The sequence below is a fragment of the Coturnix japonica genome, chromosome 2 (assembly GCF_054131305.1).
Source record: "Coturnix japonica strain WE chromosome 2, WE-NBRP24, whole genome shotgun sequence".
NCBI classification, from domain to species: Eukaryota; Metazoa; Chordata; class Aves; order Galliformes; family Phasianidae; genus Coturnix; species Coturnix japonica.
This window is the reverse complement of record NC_140664.1, coordinates 123,244,718-123,258,522: the sequence shown is the minus strand read 5'-3', so window position 1 is coordinate 123,258,522 and position 13,805 is coordinate 123,244,718. Positions and strand designations below refer to the sequence as shown.

Below are 13,805 nucleotides of genomic sequence, written 5' to 3'. Positions count from 1 at the left end.
ACCAGCTTGAAATAAGATTAATCAGTTGATGTTTTAATTTAGCTAATGAATTCCTGTGCTGTGAATAAGCTATATAATTTGTTTCAGATCTACAAAATAATTATAGTTTTACCCCCCTCTATTTAGGAAGATGAAATTAATTCTAATATTTACAAGTGGTTGGTAGAGTCTTGAGCACGGGAAATACAAAGAAGTCTGAAAATGCATCTTATTGATAGGCTGCCTCAACATGTACATCACTGAAAAAATCACCTTGATTTCCGTGTGTAATTGCTTAGATATGCTTTGGATGTGGTAAGGAAAAATAGCTGTGGATCTATTAAAAAAACAAAACCAAATTCAACAAGAACAACAACAGAAAAATGGTTTTAATATAAATTAAATAAGAAATTACAGTTAACCGCGCATTAAGGTCTGATTTTAACGTCTGAAATTTGACTGCCTTTTGAACGTAATTATTTTAACTAAAACAGAAGCATAATTGTTATTGAAATGATAGCAGTGAAAATCTTTCTAAGTAGAAGATTGCCCCCTAAACTTGCTTTCTAAAAATCTCAGAGAGATATCTTAGCATAAAAGAGGGCATGGAGTATACAAACTTGCTTGATATAATAAAAATAAAAAGGTTATTTGCGGTGTGGGGATCTGCTGTGTGTTTGTCCCATCTTCCTTCAGCCATGTTGCAGTTGTCTGAGTGCGCATGTAATGTGCGTGAGATCACTCTCACATACACTCGTAATTTAAACATCTTGAATTCTGTGCAGTGACTCAAATATATATTACACTTGTATTAAAAAGTATATGAATATGAATGTCTGAGGCTTTCAGCACTGAATAAAGGGCTACATGGATCCAAACCAGGACGATTGATGAAATCCTTGCTACTATTGGCTATTATTTACTGTCTTTTAAGTGGCAGGTTGTATTTATGCCAATTTATCTGCTTCAGGGAACACTCTTGATAGCAGAACAAAGTGAATAAAAGTAGTTTGCTTTGCAAATGAATGCAAATGGTGGAGCCTTTCGGGAAGCCCTTTAACAGGAGCAATGCACTTTGATTATGAGTGAAGCTGCCATTTGGACATGGTGAAAAGAGCACGCTTGAACCATTGATTGGGGGAGACAGTAAAAAGTCAGGAAGGGCCCCGTTAAGCTCGCAGTGCGGCAGGCGGATGTCAGTGTGGTTAGAGCACAGTGGGAGAATGACAGGCAGGATTAGTGTCAGGGAGAAGCTTTGCTGTAGTTGTGGAGATGGTCCCTGGGGTCACTCACCTCTGACTGTTGTTCTGTGCTGATGGCTCTGTAATGCAAACTGCTTGATATGTGCTGTTCATTATCGGAAATGGTGATTAGAAGAGGTATGTCATAAGGAATTCCTTAAAAATAAATAAAATGGCAAACTAGGCATCGTAACAAAGGTTGGGCTCTGCAGATGTCGCCAAGGATGCTGCAAATGTCAGGGATGGTTACTGTGCCTTGTGAGGCAAGCGGGATTTCATGGCTTAAGCTGCCGTAATTGTGTGCTCCCCGGCTTTGTTCACTTTATTTGGCCATTATGAAGACAGTCGTTTCTATCAGATTGTCTGGTGTTGTTAGAGTACAGCGTCGTAATGTATTTTGCTTATTGGATTGCGGAAGCATTCTGTTTGTGGTATGGCTGGGGTGTTGTTGCAGGGGTGGGGTGGTGGCCAGAGCTCTTAGTGCAGTATTAGAATCAACAGATTTCATTCCTGAGTCACACAAAAATGCTAAAGCGTGTGAAGGCTGCTGTGACCAAAAGTAAGATGACGATGCTGTTTCATTCAGAGGGTGCTTTAAATGTAAAAGTAAAATTATCTTTGCTGAAAAAATCTTGTGTGAGAAATTACAGAAATGTCTAAAATTTTGTATCTTAAACTGCAGTTTAATCTTTAATTAAAGTCTTGGTGCTTTTTATCTTTACTGCAGTTCTCTGGTGTTGTGTACATTGTACCAGTGTGCTAATGTAAATTACACAGATGCGTGTATATAACATACAAAACATGCTTTTCCTGTGTTAAGGGTTTCTAATACCTCCCTGTTGGTCTATTGTTCCTTCACATTTTCTGCTATAAAACAGGGAGATTGTACCAGATATATCAAACTATTACTTTTTTTTTTTTTTTTAACAAGACTTGATTAATTCACGTGAGGAATTTTTCCAGTATATTACCTCACAGATATATGTCCAATATCCCCACAGTAATGAATGTTTTACAAATGTTTTACAGGCACCTGAATGGACAGAAGAGGACCTCAGCCAGCTGACAAGAAGTATGGTTAAGTTCCCAGGGGGGACCCCAGGTCGATGGGAAAAGATTGCTCACGAATTGGGTCGATCAGTGGCAGATGTGAGTTCACTCGGATTTGCATTGTAGAGAGAGTGACAAACCAGAACAAGACAGGCAGTGTAGAAGGCAGACGTATATGGGGGCCGACATTGTCTTTTGAGAGAGGCTACAATCCTTTTAGGACCTGGAAGTGAACCATTAACTAACTATGCAAGAAGCAGATGTCAGCCCGTTTCTCGCTCTGCAATTAGCAGCTGTAACTGATCAGCTGTATGGGGGATTCTGGTGCTGGGAGACTCGCGCTACTGTAACCCAATAAGAGAAAAACAATGCCACTTGGGTTTTGTAGGGACCCTTTTAACTGCAAACTGGTATTTGTGGGACTTGGTTAAAGATTACGTTTCTGTTCTAAGCCGGCCCTTCAAAACATAGATGAGCTAATGGTGTTTAGACAGATGGTTTCCATTAATTAAACTGAAGTATCTCTGCAAACTTTAAAACAAGTTATACATGTGATACTATTTCAGACCATTTTTCTGGATTATAGCTTGGGTAATAACACTGTGTAAAATGATTAATATCCTTGTTAATTCATATTTTATAGTATTGTACCACATATCAAAGAAAGCTTGTACTTATGGATTTTAAGTGTTATGATCTTAAAACCCTCAGGGGCCAGGCCGTAAAAGACTTTTCCTTTTCAAGCAATAGATCACTGCAACATGATGTAGTGTCTGCTGAGGACCCTTTGAAAGCCCTTTCAGCTGACCCTATTTTATAGGCTCTGGAGGGGTTAATGAGAATAATGTTTAAAGCTGTTGATGTATGTTTTGAGATTAGATATTCTTCATTTATTGTATTTCAGGAATTATCTTAAATAATGGGAAACACGGCCTCTGGCCAGAGCAAGTGTAACCCGCTGCACCCTTTGGGCAGTCTGGATAATTGTTTGTTTCTTGTCCTTGTTGATAGAATCACAAAAAGATATTTTTGGGAGTTGCTTTTAAAGATTTTATCTGTAGGGTTATATTGCTCAGTTACTCATTTATACTGCAAAACAAGCCATTTGTGTTCCTGTCATTTCAGAACAAGCCTTATTATTTGCAGATAAGTGAATGTAAACAAGAAGTTATAAACCTGCTATGCAAATGTAATTGATTTTTTTAGTTTGTTTGTTTACTCTGATCAGATTCCGTTCAGTGCTGCTCATCATAATACTGAGGTGGAGTGACTATTAAAAAGCTGTTGTATTTTACTAAGCAGATTCTAATAGCAAAAATATTTCACGTGACTTGATGGTAGGCAGTGAGCATGGGATGGATCTTGGAGTTTGCCTTCAGAAAGAATGCTTACTGATGGTACAAACCCATCACTAAACTAGCATATTATCTTAAGACTTCTTGCAGCCATTTTCTGCTTTATTCCTTGAAACAGTTATAGAAACATACATTACTTAAAGGATTCTTAATAGTAAATTTGCACACCATACTTGCACACTGACAGGGCTGTAGAGAAAAGTGAAGCTCACTCACTTCTGTGAGGTGAGAAGACCTCAGCACCATGAGTGGGGTAGAGCAATGAGCGATCTAAGAGCTGTCATTTTCTTGTATGAAAAATGGCAATGTTAGGGGTTTTTGTGTGAGGCAAAGTCGGAGTGTAATCCTTTTTACTTCCTGTGGCCTCCAACTACGTGATTACTTCAAGTGTGCTCTGCACAATCTTTTATTTCTCTAAAAATTTCACACTGCTGATAATGCTGGGTCAGATTTCCCAATACAGACTACTTAGTAGTGTTTCTCCTCTATCATGTTGTGCAGTTTCAGAGGTTGGGTCCAAGAGGAAACACTTAAACAAAAGTTTCCTGGAAGCTTTCTGTCTCAAGATGTTATGAGATCAGTAGTGGAGACACTGAAACTGGGAACTACTTCAGGTGTATCCTTCCAGCTGCTGAACAATATCTGCAGCATATCCGTGTAGTAACATGAGTGAAGTTCTCTCCTGACTGCCCCAAACAAATTCCATTTTAAACAACTCTTTTTTTCTTCTTCCTTTGTTCTTTTCTGAAGTAAATTCCCTTGTAAGGCTGTATTAATTTCCACTGCATCTTGGCTTTTGTCAACTTTTTGGCTTTGTGGTGTTTTTTTAACCTAGTTTTGTGGTTTTATTTGTTTTGGAGTTTTTTACATCATTCTGAACTTTCCTCCTGCCATTACGTTACTGACGTTTTTAGGCAACATGAAGGAAGATTTTAATGCTTTAGCACTGCTTTTATTTTTTCCACATACAAAGAAGGGAAAAGTTTGTCTCTTGCTTATTTGCAGAGAGATTTGTTATGCTTGGAAAATTCCACCATGATTTTCCGTTTTGTTTTTCTTATCATTGATTTGCTACCTCAGAACCCAGTTTGCACTTGTTGAAACAGCATTCTGAATAGAAGCTTTGGCTTTTGAACCTTCCATGTTAGCAGAACTTCCTTAAGATGTTTGTCATCTGAAGATAAACAGGCATTAATTAATGACCAAAAAAAAAATCATTTTGGCAATAAATTGTCCTTCTTAGTTTGTCATCTCTTTCTCTCCTGGATCTGACAGTGCTATGGTGTTTCCTACCATAGTGTATCTGTCCCACCAGTTCTGCAGAAGTCATTGGTGTCTCACTGTCCAGCTGAAGGGCTTTATCAGATAACACAGCAAGTTATATTTTGCATTATTTTGCACCTTCGCTAACCTGAGTGATGAAAGATGATGGAGTAGCATAACTTCTTTGTGAAGTACTTTTAGAAAGCTAAGAGGGAACTGCAAATAAATTGCAATATGAGTAGAACTCAAAATGAATTAGAGAAATAAGATGCAAAAAGTAAGATTATTGGTTGCAGTAGGCAAATTAAACAGTCAATATGCAAGTACATGCATCAAGATAATGACAGGGTTCACAAATAAAAGATGGCAAACAAGTGCAGGAGAAATGCAGAGATTAGAAGAGATAATACAGGTCAACAAATAGCAAGTTCTTTTAAAAAGGGGAGCATCATACTGAGAAAACACAGGAGGATGGTAAACCTGAATCTACATCTCCAGTTTGTGTCTAGTTTTCAGTATTAAAATAAGCATGTGATTCAGTGTAACAAGTCCAGAAGAGAATAAGGAGAGTGACTGATCTTTAGAGACCTACTGGAAAAGATGGGCTGAGAACTGAAAGAAAATATGATGTAAGCATTCATCTATCTAAAGAGATGACTGCAAATAGGAAGTTGCTTGTGCTCTGTATCAGCTTTATAGGGCAAGAAATGGTTACCTGAAATTTAACGTACACAGTTGAGTAATCCATGAAGGGGCAAAGATTGAAAAGGTGTAGTAAAGCAGTGGAATAAGCTGCTGTGGAGTATCCACCTTTGAAGGTCTTTAAAAAACAGGTTAGGGAAACATCTGCAAGAAACGAGATCAATATAGAGATTCTGCCTCAGGTTAGGTCCTTCCCTTCATATGGTCTGTGATTAGACTAGCAAGTGCAAGCTATCTAGGAGGAAAGGGGGAGGAAACAAAACTCGCCTACAATTGGAAGCATGTGTGAACTCATTTTAAAAAATGTAAAATTAAAGCCAGATAGTCACTACGTTGGTTCTTAATCACTGCATGTACCTTGGCTTGATTGTTCTTACGTTCAGTAATTCCTTACAAAGTCATCTTTCAGATGCTTTTTCTTTTATACTGTTACTAAAATCACTTGAGTTTGAATTGTTTCGTTATTTTGTAGGCATTTAAGTCTGTGAATTTTGTGATTTCCCAAAATAACACACAAACAAGAATAAGACCCGTTATATGGATCTGTCTACCAGATGCCCTGTCCAAACAGATGCTTCTACACAATGTGATTCAGGGCAGTGGGAAAGTGCCAGCCAAAATCCAACAGTAAACAGCTGTTTCCGTACTGTAGTGCATCTGAGCTCATGCAGCTGTACTGTTTCTGTTCGTGCTGCCTCATGTGATACCAGCATCAATTTCTTTGCAACATATTCCTTGAGCTCAGCTACTTTATGCTTGCAACCATTGTGTAGGCGTGCTGTGAGAAGGGTGTTGCTCTAACTTTGGTCATATCAAGTACAGAGTAATTCTTATCTTGTCTCTCGTCCAGAAACCATCCTTGAACAGCCAATGAATAGTCAACCCAAAATGGATGCAATTGCGCTCATTTTATTATGTTTCATTATGTATGTTTCATTATTTAAATGGCTAATTGACATTTTAATATGTGCATATTGTGGATTTATCAACCTTTTCCCATAAAAATGATTTTCATCCAGCTTGGTATAATGAAATCTTACTGCTCTCACAACCAAAAGCTTCTATAGCTTTTTAAGTCATTTTTATTGCAGTTGGCTGGTGGTATAAATTAGATTTTCAAGTATTTTGATTATGAAAGGGAAATGGAGTTCAGTTAACTCTAATCAGAGTTCCTGCTGGCTGACCTGGTTACCTGTACCACTGCTCTCTGCCATCCCCTGAACATCTGTTCTTTGACCCATTTTCCTTGCTGAATTTGTTGCTCCGGGGTTAGTTCTCATTCCTGTCCTCCAATACTTAAGGAAATAATTGACCTTTTAAAACAAAAGAAAAAGTTAGGTTTGAATTTCCTAAACGCTGTGAACACACTCAGACGTAGAATAAATTATGAATAGAATTTCAAGGTGACTATTTCTGCAAAAATTACATTCCTTGATTTGACAAATGCTGTGCTTTATGAAGATTTATAATGATGGCCGGCTTTTGTTGAACTCAGATTGAGGAGAAGCACTTAGGTGTGGAATTATAGCAGCATATTTTACTCGACAATGCCTACCCTTACAGATTAGAAAAAATAAAATATTTGCTGAAAGGCATAAATTAATTTCAGTAACTACAAAGGACATTCAAATTGTAAAAATAACAGAGGAAGTAAAAGCTGTCTGGCATGCCAAACAGACTTTAATGTGATTATTAGGTACAGGTTTTTTAAATTAAAGGCAAAGAGATCTCAGATTTCATACTTGTGAAGTAATATCATTCACTTGTCTTACAGGATTTAAACTGATTCTGTTTGCTCCTGCAGTCACTAATCTCACGCATTTGTGTTGTAAAAACAGGCTGATAGGGATTTGCTGCTTGTATAAAAAAAGACCAAGGCAGACAGCAAAACAATAGACAGGTGTATGTATTGGAGCAGACATCCTGAATTATGGTGAAACCTGCAAGCACGAGATTGGGAGGGAGGGCTTGTTTTGTGTTTTCTCATCTCTCCAACAGTTTCAGCCTTAAGTCTAACTGTGCGAGTTCACACTCACTGCACATTTATGTGCCATTATATAATAGACCCCTCATTTTTGGCAAGTGCAAGCTCGTTACATTGCCAGCGAGAAAACATCTATCTGAGAAGTAATTAATATGTACAAGTTAATGAATTTATTAGGGTTGGTTTTTTTGTTGTTGTTGTTGTTTTTTTGCTTCTGGAGATTAAGCTTTTGCTAAGTCTGCTTTATATTTCATTTTGTATACTGTGCATGTGTTAACTCGGTTACTGTGATCTCCAGTTGTGGATGTTCTGAAGCAGTCCCTCTCAGCATCTTGCATATATTTATGTAATCAATAGTTCTTTCGGTAGCTTATTGAAGTATAAAGACCTTGCTCTGGATCAAGGTCTGAAAGCAGTTATGAATATCTAAGATGGGATTTAGATGGTATGTAGGTCATGGAGATCCCTCAGTCTAAGAGTGAAATCTTCAGAACACCTGTCTAATCCCACAGACACACCAACACGCCTGTTGATACTTTGCACAAGGGTTGCTGTTCACAGTCCTGTGATTGCACAGTTTTCTTCTGTGCTGTCATACAACTGACCCTGCCATTCTTGCAGAATCAGGCAGCATGGAGCATCTTATGCCCAAATACAAAACAGATTGATTTCCTTCTTGGGAGGCGTGACAAGAGCATTCCTGTCACTTAAAGGAGAAAGCTGTTTGCAGAAGCCAGCGGGACACCAGCTTTAATTCAGATACACGCGCTATACAGTGGTCGGGACAGTGCTGCTATAACTTTGCAGTGTAGCTTGAATAGCAAAACATTCCGTGTGTATCCTGATGAGCTGGGTTTAAATTCCATCGCAGAATGCAAATCTTAAAGCTCTTAGCACAGGTAAAGCATTTTGCATCAAAGGTCATAAAATACTCAAGCAGTTGTTGCAAAGGGCATTTGAGTGCATGAGTTTCCACAGTACTGAGCTGAGACTTGCAAATGTAGATTTTGACTGACAAAAGTAGAAAAACGGCATAGTTTGAAGTCTCCCATGTCATGACAATTCTGGGTGTTGAGTTCTTCCTCTTAGGCCTGAAAAAAGAGAGCAGTTGTTCTTCTGTTTTAAATTAACTCTCCGGGCACTTAACGAGATCTGATGTTCTAAATCCAGTGGTTTAGGCCACATCTTAGGCTGCCTCATCACTGAACACACAGCTGTTGTGTTTCTGCTGTGGCTGCCTCCTCTCATTGGCTGTGGCCAGGTTTGCAATCACACACAGCTTCACAGGTCGTAACCACAAGAAAGCCATTCTGCTGCAGGCTGGCAGCAGCTGGTCTAAGCAAATCCAGTTGGTAAGTGTCGCTTAGTTCTTTCAAGAGCAAAAGCTTGTTGGCCTCATTGGCCCGTTATGTTGCACACTTTTGGAAAAGTTAGTAACAGCCCACTAAGCAAATTGTTACAAGTGGGGCCAGAGCAAAAGCGCATCTTCTAACTTAGAATACTTCATTGCTAGAGATCTGCTGCGTTGGAAATAAGCTGTTTAAAAAGAAAAGGAGCAGGATGATTTGGCCTGATGTTTCACGGGTCTGTTAGAACTGGAAGGCAGTTTTAGCAATCCAGGAAGGCATTTTATAAAGCAACAAATTTTGAGTCTGTCACATGAAAATAAAGGAGTGAGTCACTGCTGTTGGCTGACTTTGGTCAAACCATCCTTGATGCAATTGTGGTTGCTGTGAATAAGCTGTTTAGATCTAGATTGGGACATCAGTTCAGTGCAACAAGTAATACTTGGCCTATAAGGAGAGAACCTGGAATTTGACAGCTTTTTCTGTGCTGTTCTGAAAGGTCAGTAAAGCCTATTTCTTGGAGAAGGGCAGGAAATAATTGAGTGTCCTGTACCTGGCTTTCCTTTATGAGAACAATGCGGTTTTGGCTCAAATTAACCTCAGATTCAAAAAAAATTTCACTTTGATGCATATTGGCTTCAGCTACTTTCAGGCTGTATCTATACTTTCTTTTTCTCTGTAATTCCACAGATCTTGGATGTTTTTACATAACATAAATAGATGGAGAGTAAACAGATAGCAAGTGGCTGGGCAGAACACTGCTACTGAGACAGCAGGTTTCTGGTAGGTGATGCTGAGAAATTCAGGCAGTGTCATAGATACTTAGATAGCTTCTGCTCGGGAAGGTGCTTAGAGTAGTAAACAGCTTTGTCAGTGTGCTGGGTTGGCAGCAGCACACCAACATGTCGTCCTGCTTCGCAAAGTTAGATACATCTGGGAGCCAAATGACACAAGTTATCTCTTCATCTGCTTGTGTTTTTTCAGAGTGTCTTCAGAACACAAGAGACTTTTGTTGCCTTATTTACGTGGTGCAGCCCTGGTCAAAATGGTCTTGTATCCAGAAGGGGAGTGCCTGGAGGCAGCAGGATGGGAAAGGCTTCAAAGCCCTGTTGACCACTGCCAGAGCCCTGCAAAGCTGGGCTGACCGTGGTTCTGGAAGGGCCAGCTTATGGCTGCTGCTGTGGGAGTGGGGAATTTGATCTTCACCTTCTGCAAATGGGCCGTTCTTTTCTGTTTAGCATGGGTATGGTCGCTATACTTGACTTTACAGGGTTTCCCCCTGAGGCGGGTCACAATTCCGTGCTATTTTATCCTTGCCTTCCCGGCAGCACAAAAGGTGCAGCCTCTCACCCATGTGATAGCAAACCTGAATTTTGCCTGTGCTGCCAAAAGGCTTTTAAGCTGACTCTGAATAATACTTTTTTTTCTCCTGTACCTCTCTGAAGCATTGATTGTCCCATCTGAAAGAGGAGGCAGGTGTCCAGGGTAACGAGATTTAACATCAGGATGGTCAGGATGAGGAATGTTTTTACTGCTAGGTGTCTTGTTGAGTAGCAACTGGTCTTGTGATCTGGACTAATTGTCAGGAGTACAAGAGGAAGCCAGCTCTCTGCCTGGCTTTCATTGCATAAAATCATCCCACTAATCCGAGCTTTCAGTAAAATCTTTTTGTAGCTGAAGAGCTATTGAAACTGAATTCAGAGGGGAGTTCACAGAAGCAAACTGTTACTGTGGCTTCTTTCTGTATGTCCCACAGTAAGACTGTTCACTTTCTACTTCAGCAGTGATTGCTCACAGCAAACATTTGTTCTCATCTTCCTTTGTCTAAGAAAATGTTTCATTGTGCGTGCGATTACCTGACTTCATTTGTGACTTCTGTTATCCCCAGAGAACTACGGGGATGCCTGGGTTGTTTGTGCATAGAAACAGCAAAGATGAAAGTTGATTCCTATAAAATAATGCAGTGTGCCTTTCTAGCAGTAAAATTATTTGTGGAAATAAGAGCTCCTCCCTCTTCTAATTTAAATCCATCTCAGAGTATGATGTTTATTACTTAAGGTGTCCCCAGACCCAGGTTTTCTTCAGACCTGACCAATACTTTGATGAGAGCTGTTGTCAAATAACAACAGGCTCTTAGCACGACTTTTCACACTAATGACAAAACTCATAGTTCAATATACACTACAACTGTAATTTGTAGCATTGTGCACTAGCAGTTGCCAATAATAATTAGAAGCATAATGCCACAACTGCTTCGTGCTTTGAATAATAGTACTTCCGAGTATGTTATCTGCTACTGAATGAAAGAGTAATAAATCGAAGCAAGTTAGGATAAGAAATAGAGCTGAGAATGCAATGGAGCAACTTCTGCTCTTCAAAATAACTGCTAAGAAGTACCCAGTAGATAACCCTGCTCAGCACTGGTAAGCAGTGATTGATGTTAGGGCTGTCAGTGTGTGGAGTAGCTGGCACCAGAGGAGGCTGCAAATTTGAGTGGCAAGAGCAGTGATTAAACTCAAGCAGATCAAACTGAAATACAGATTTCCCACATTCCATAGGATGGGTTCCTAATAATCCCTAATAGGTTAATGCTGACATGTTATGATTCTTCCCCTGCGTCAGCATCTCTAACAGCAATGACAGTTGGAGCTGATGGACAAATAAGTCCTAAGTCTGTATATGTGACACCTGAGCTCTGAGTGAGAAGAGCTGGAGTAAACAAGGATTTTGCATAGCACCTAGAAAAGAAGAAAGCTGAGTTTAAAGTGAGGAAAAAAGAAGGATAATTGATAAGTCATCGCATGGAATATGGGAATGATGGTAGTGATGCTGTCGATGAGCTTCGGAGTTATGTCAGCAGGAGGTGCTTGACAGAGCTTGCTCAGGACCTGGTATTGTGGATTCACAGTATCTAAACCTTACACATAGCTGTTATTTCCGGATTAATCACCGAGTGTTCAGATTGAAAGTCCATAAAAAATGATGATTAAGGTGCCTCCAAAAGTCTTGTGCAATAGATGGAGTAACTTACTACAGGGGGTAAAACCGGGCCAGCAAAGATACTGGTGCTGGAGTCACCCAAAGAAAGACAGGCTGAGGTGAGGCTGGTACTTCTCACATATGGGGATGGTATTTCAATACCATCTGGATCTTGGAGTCCTTCACTGCTCTAATGGAAAGAGCCATTTTAGATTAATTCAGTTGGATGCAACATGCACCAAAACTTGTATCTATTGTGGGATACCAGCACTAGCCTAATCTGGGAACATCCATCCTGTAAAGGATGCTGGAATCCAGGATGTTGACTTGCACCACTTACACTGTAAGTTTCTGTTGCGTGTAGTCCCAGTTGGAAGGATGAAGCAGTAATTGGCAGCCTGCTACGGCATCAGTGCTTCAGCACGCAGAAGGCAGAACGGTGGCATTAAGGCTGCTGGCTGCTTACTTGTCTCTCTCTGGCTCAGGGAAATTTCCTGTCTCTTTTCCTCTCTTCTTGGTCATCTGAGTAGCTTGCAAGTCTTTGAAAGGAGTTTAAAAATAGCAGGATGGGTTATTGTCAGCTGTCTGGAATAGATGAGCACAGACAGACAGTGCTCTGCTGTACTTGTGGTGAATCCCTGCAGCTCTAAACGATCCACCGCGCTCTGCCATGACAAGTTCTCCTCACTTTTCAATGTAATTATTGCAGTCCACTTTAGACGAAGATAATTCCAGAGATGTGTAACAGGTCACTGTGTAGGAGCAGTTGTGTTCAGCAATCGGCAGCAGGTTCCCCCCCTTTTGCAGCGTGGGCACACGGAGCTGTTCTGCTTACAGTGGAAAGGGAACTTGTATATTTAGGTTTGGATGAATTTAGACTCTCTGAGGAGAGTTTCTGTTTCTGTGTTAGCAGGTTATCCCTTTCAGGGGGGATCCATCAGTTGTTTCAGCATCATGCAGATGAAGAACAGTTGGTGCTGCTTAGAGTCGTTTGCTCATCACTGTGTTCTTAGGCTTTTCCTCTTCAAATGATTCAAAGTTTATCATGCTGCAGCAGTGGGCACTGGGCTTTTCTATGCCAGGTGTCTGTCTCTGGATAAAGACTTTGGTTAATTACAGCCAGGACTTTCTTTTTTGTCCGTGGAGTTCTCATTTAAATTTAATCATCCCTGAAAATACGGCTTAATTTGTGGGAGAGATCATTCCTGTTCTTTAGAGAAGTGCTGCACGGTGTGGGCTGTTCTTCCCCAGTGCTGCTCTGTGTAGGGAGAAGAGTCTGCTGCCCTTAGCATGGTCAGCCCGGCCAGCAGAGGTCTGAATGGGGACTCCAAAAATGATTCATTCTAGGCTGAACAGGGTCACGTGTTGGAAGACAAACTGGCATTCGTTTAAAATGTTGAGTACTTTGAGTGTGCACTTCTTGGAGCACTACATTTTAAAATGCTATTACGTGAGACTTGAATCTCGCAGGTCATTTGGCACAACGCACATTCTTGGCGGGGCTGCCCAGAGAGGCTGTGGATGCCCCGTCCTTGGAGGTGTTCAAGGCCAGGTTGGATGGGGCCCTGGGCAGCCTGGTCTGGTATTAAATGTGAAGGCTGGTGGCCCTGCTGTGGCAGGGGGTGTGGAGGTTTGTGATCCTTGAGGTCCCTTCCATTGTGTGATGCTGTGTGGTTCAGTGAGGAAAAAGCTCATTGTGCTGTTAGATCACTCCAAGACACAGATATAGGTATTAAGAGAGAGGACGAAGCAGGGATTCCACATATGTGGATTGCCATGTGATAAATGTAATTTTTAATAGTCCCATTTTTTCTTCCTCTTCTCCACAGGTCACCACAAAAGCCAAACAGCTGAAGGACTCTGTGACGTATACACCAGGTGTGTGCTGCCAGCTCCTCACCAACAC

The 13,805-nt window shown here is 40.4% G+C and overlaps 1 protein-coding gene across 3 annotated transcripts in view; it reads left to right on the top strand.

The window, feature by feature from the left end:
• The window catches only part of DNAJC1 (DnaJ heat shock protein family (Hsp40) member C1), an 87,097-nt gene that overhangs the window by 71,619 nt on the left and 1,673 nt on the right, over positions 1–13,805 (top strand). For all 3 annotated transcript variants that reach the window (XR_014943099.1, XM_015853312.3, XM_085538706.1), the window contains 2 exons: positions 2,250–2,369; positions 13,729–13,777. Coding sequence is in view for 2 of the 3 variants with exons in the window: in XM_015853312.3 (XP_015708798.2) it covers positions 2,250–2,369; positions 13,729–13,777 (169 nt within the window). In the remaining variant the exon portion in view is untranslated. The remainder of the gene's footprint in view (positions 1–2,249; positions 2,370–13,728; positions 13,778–13,805) is intronic.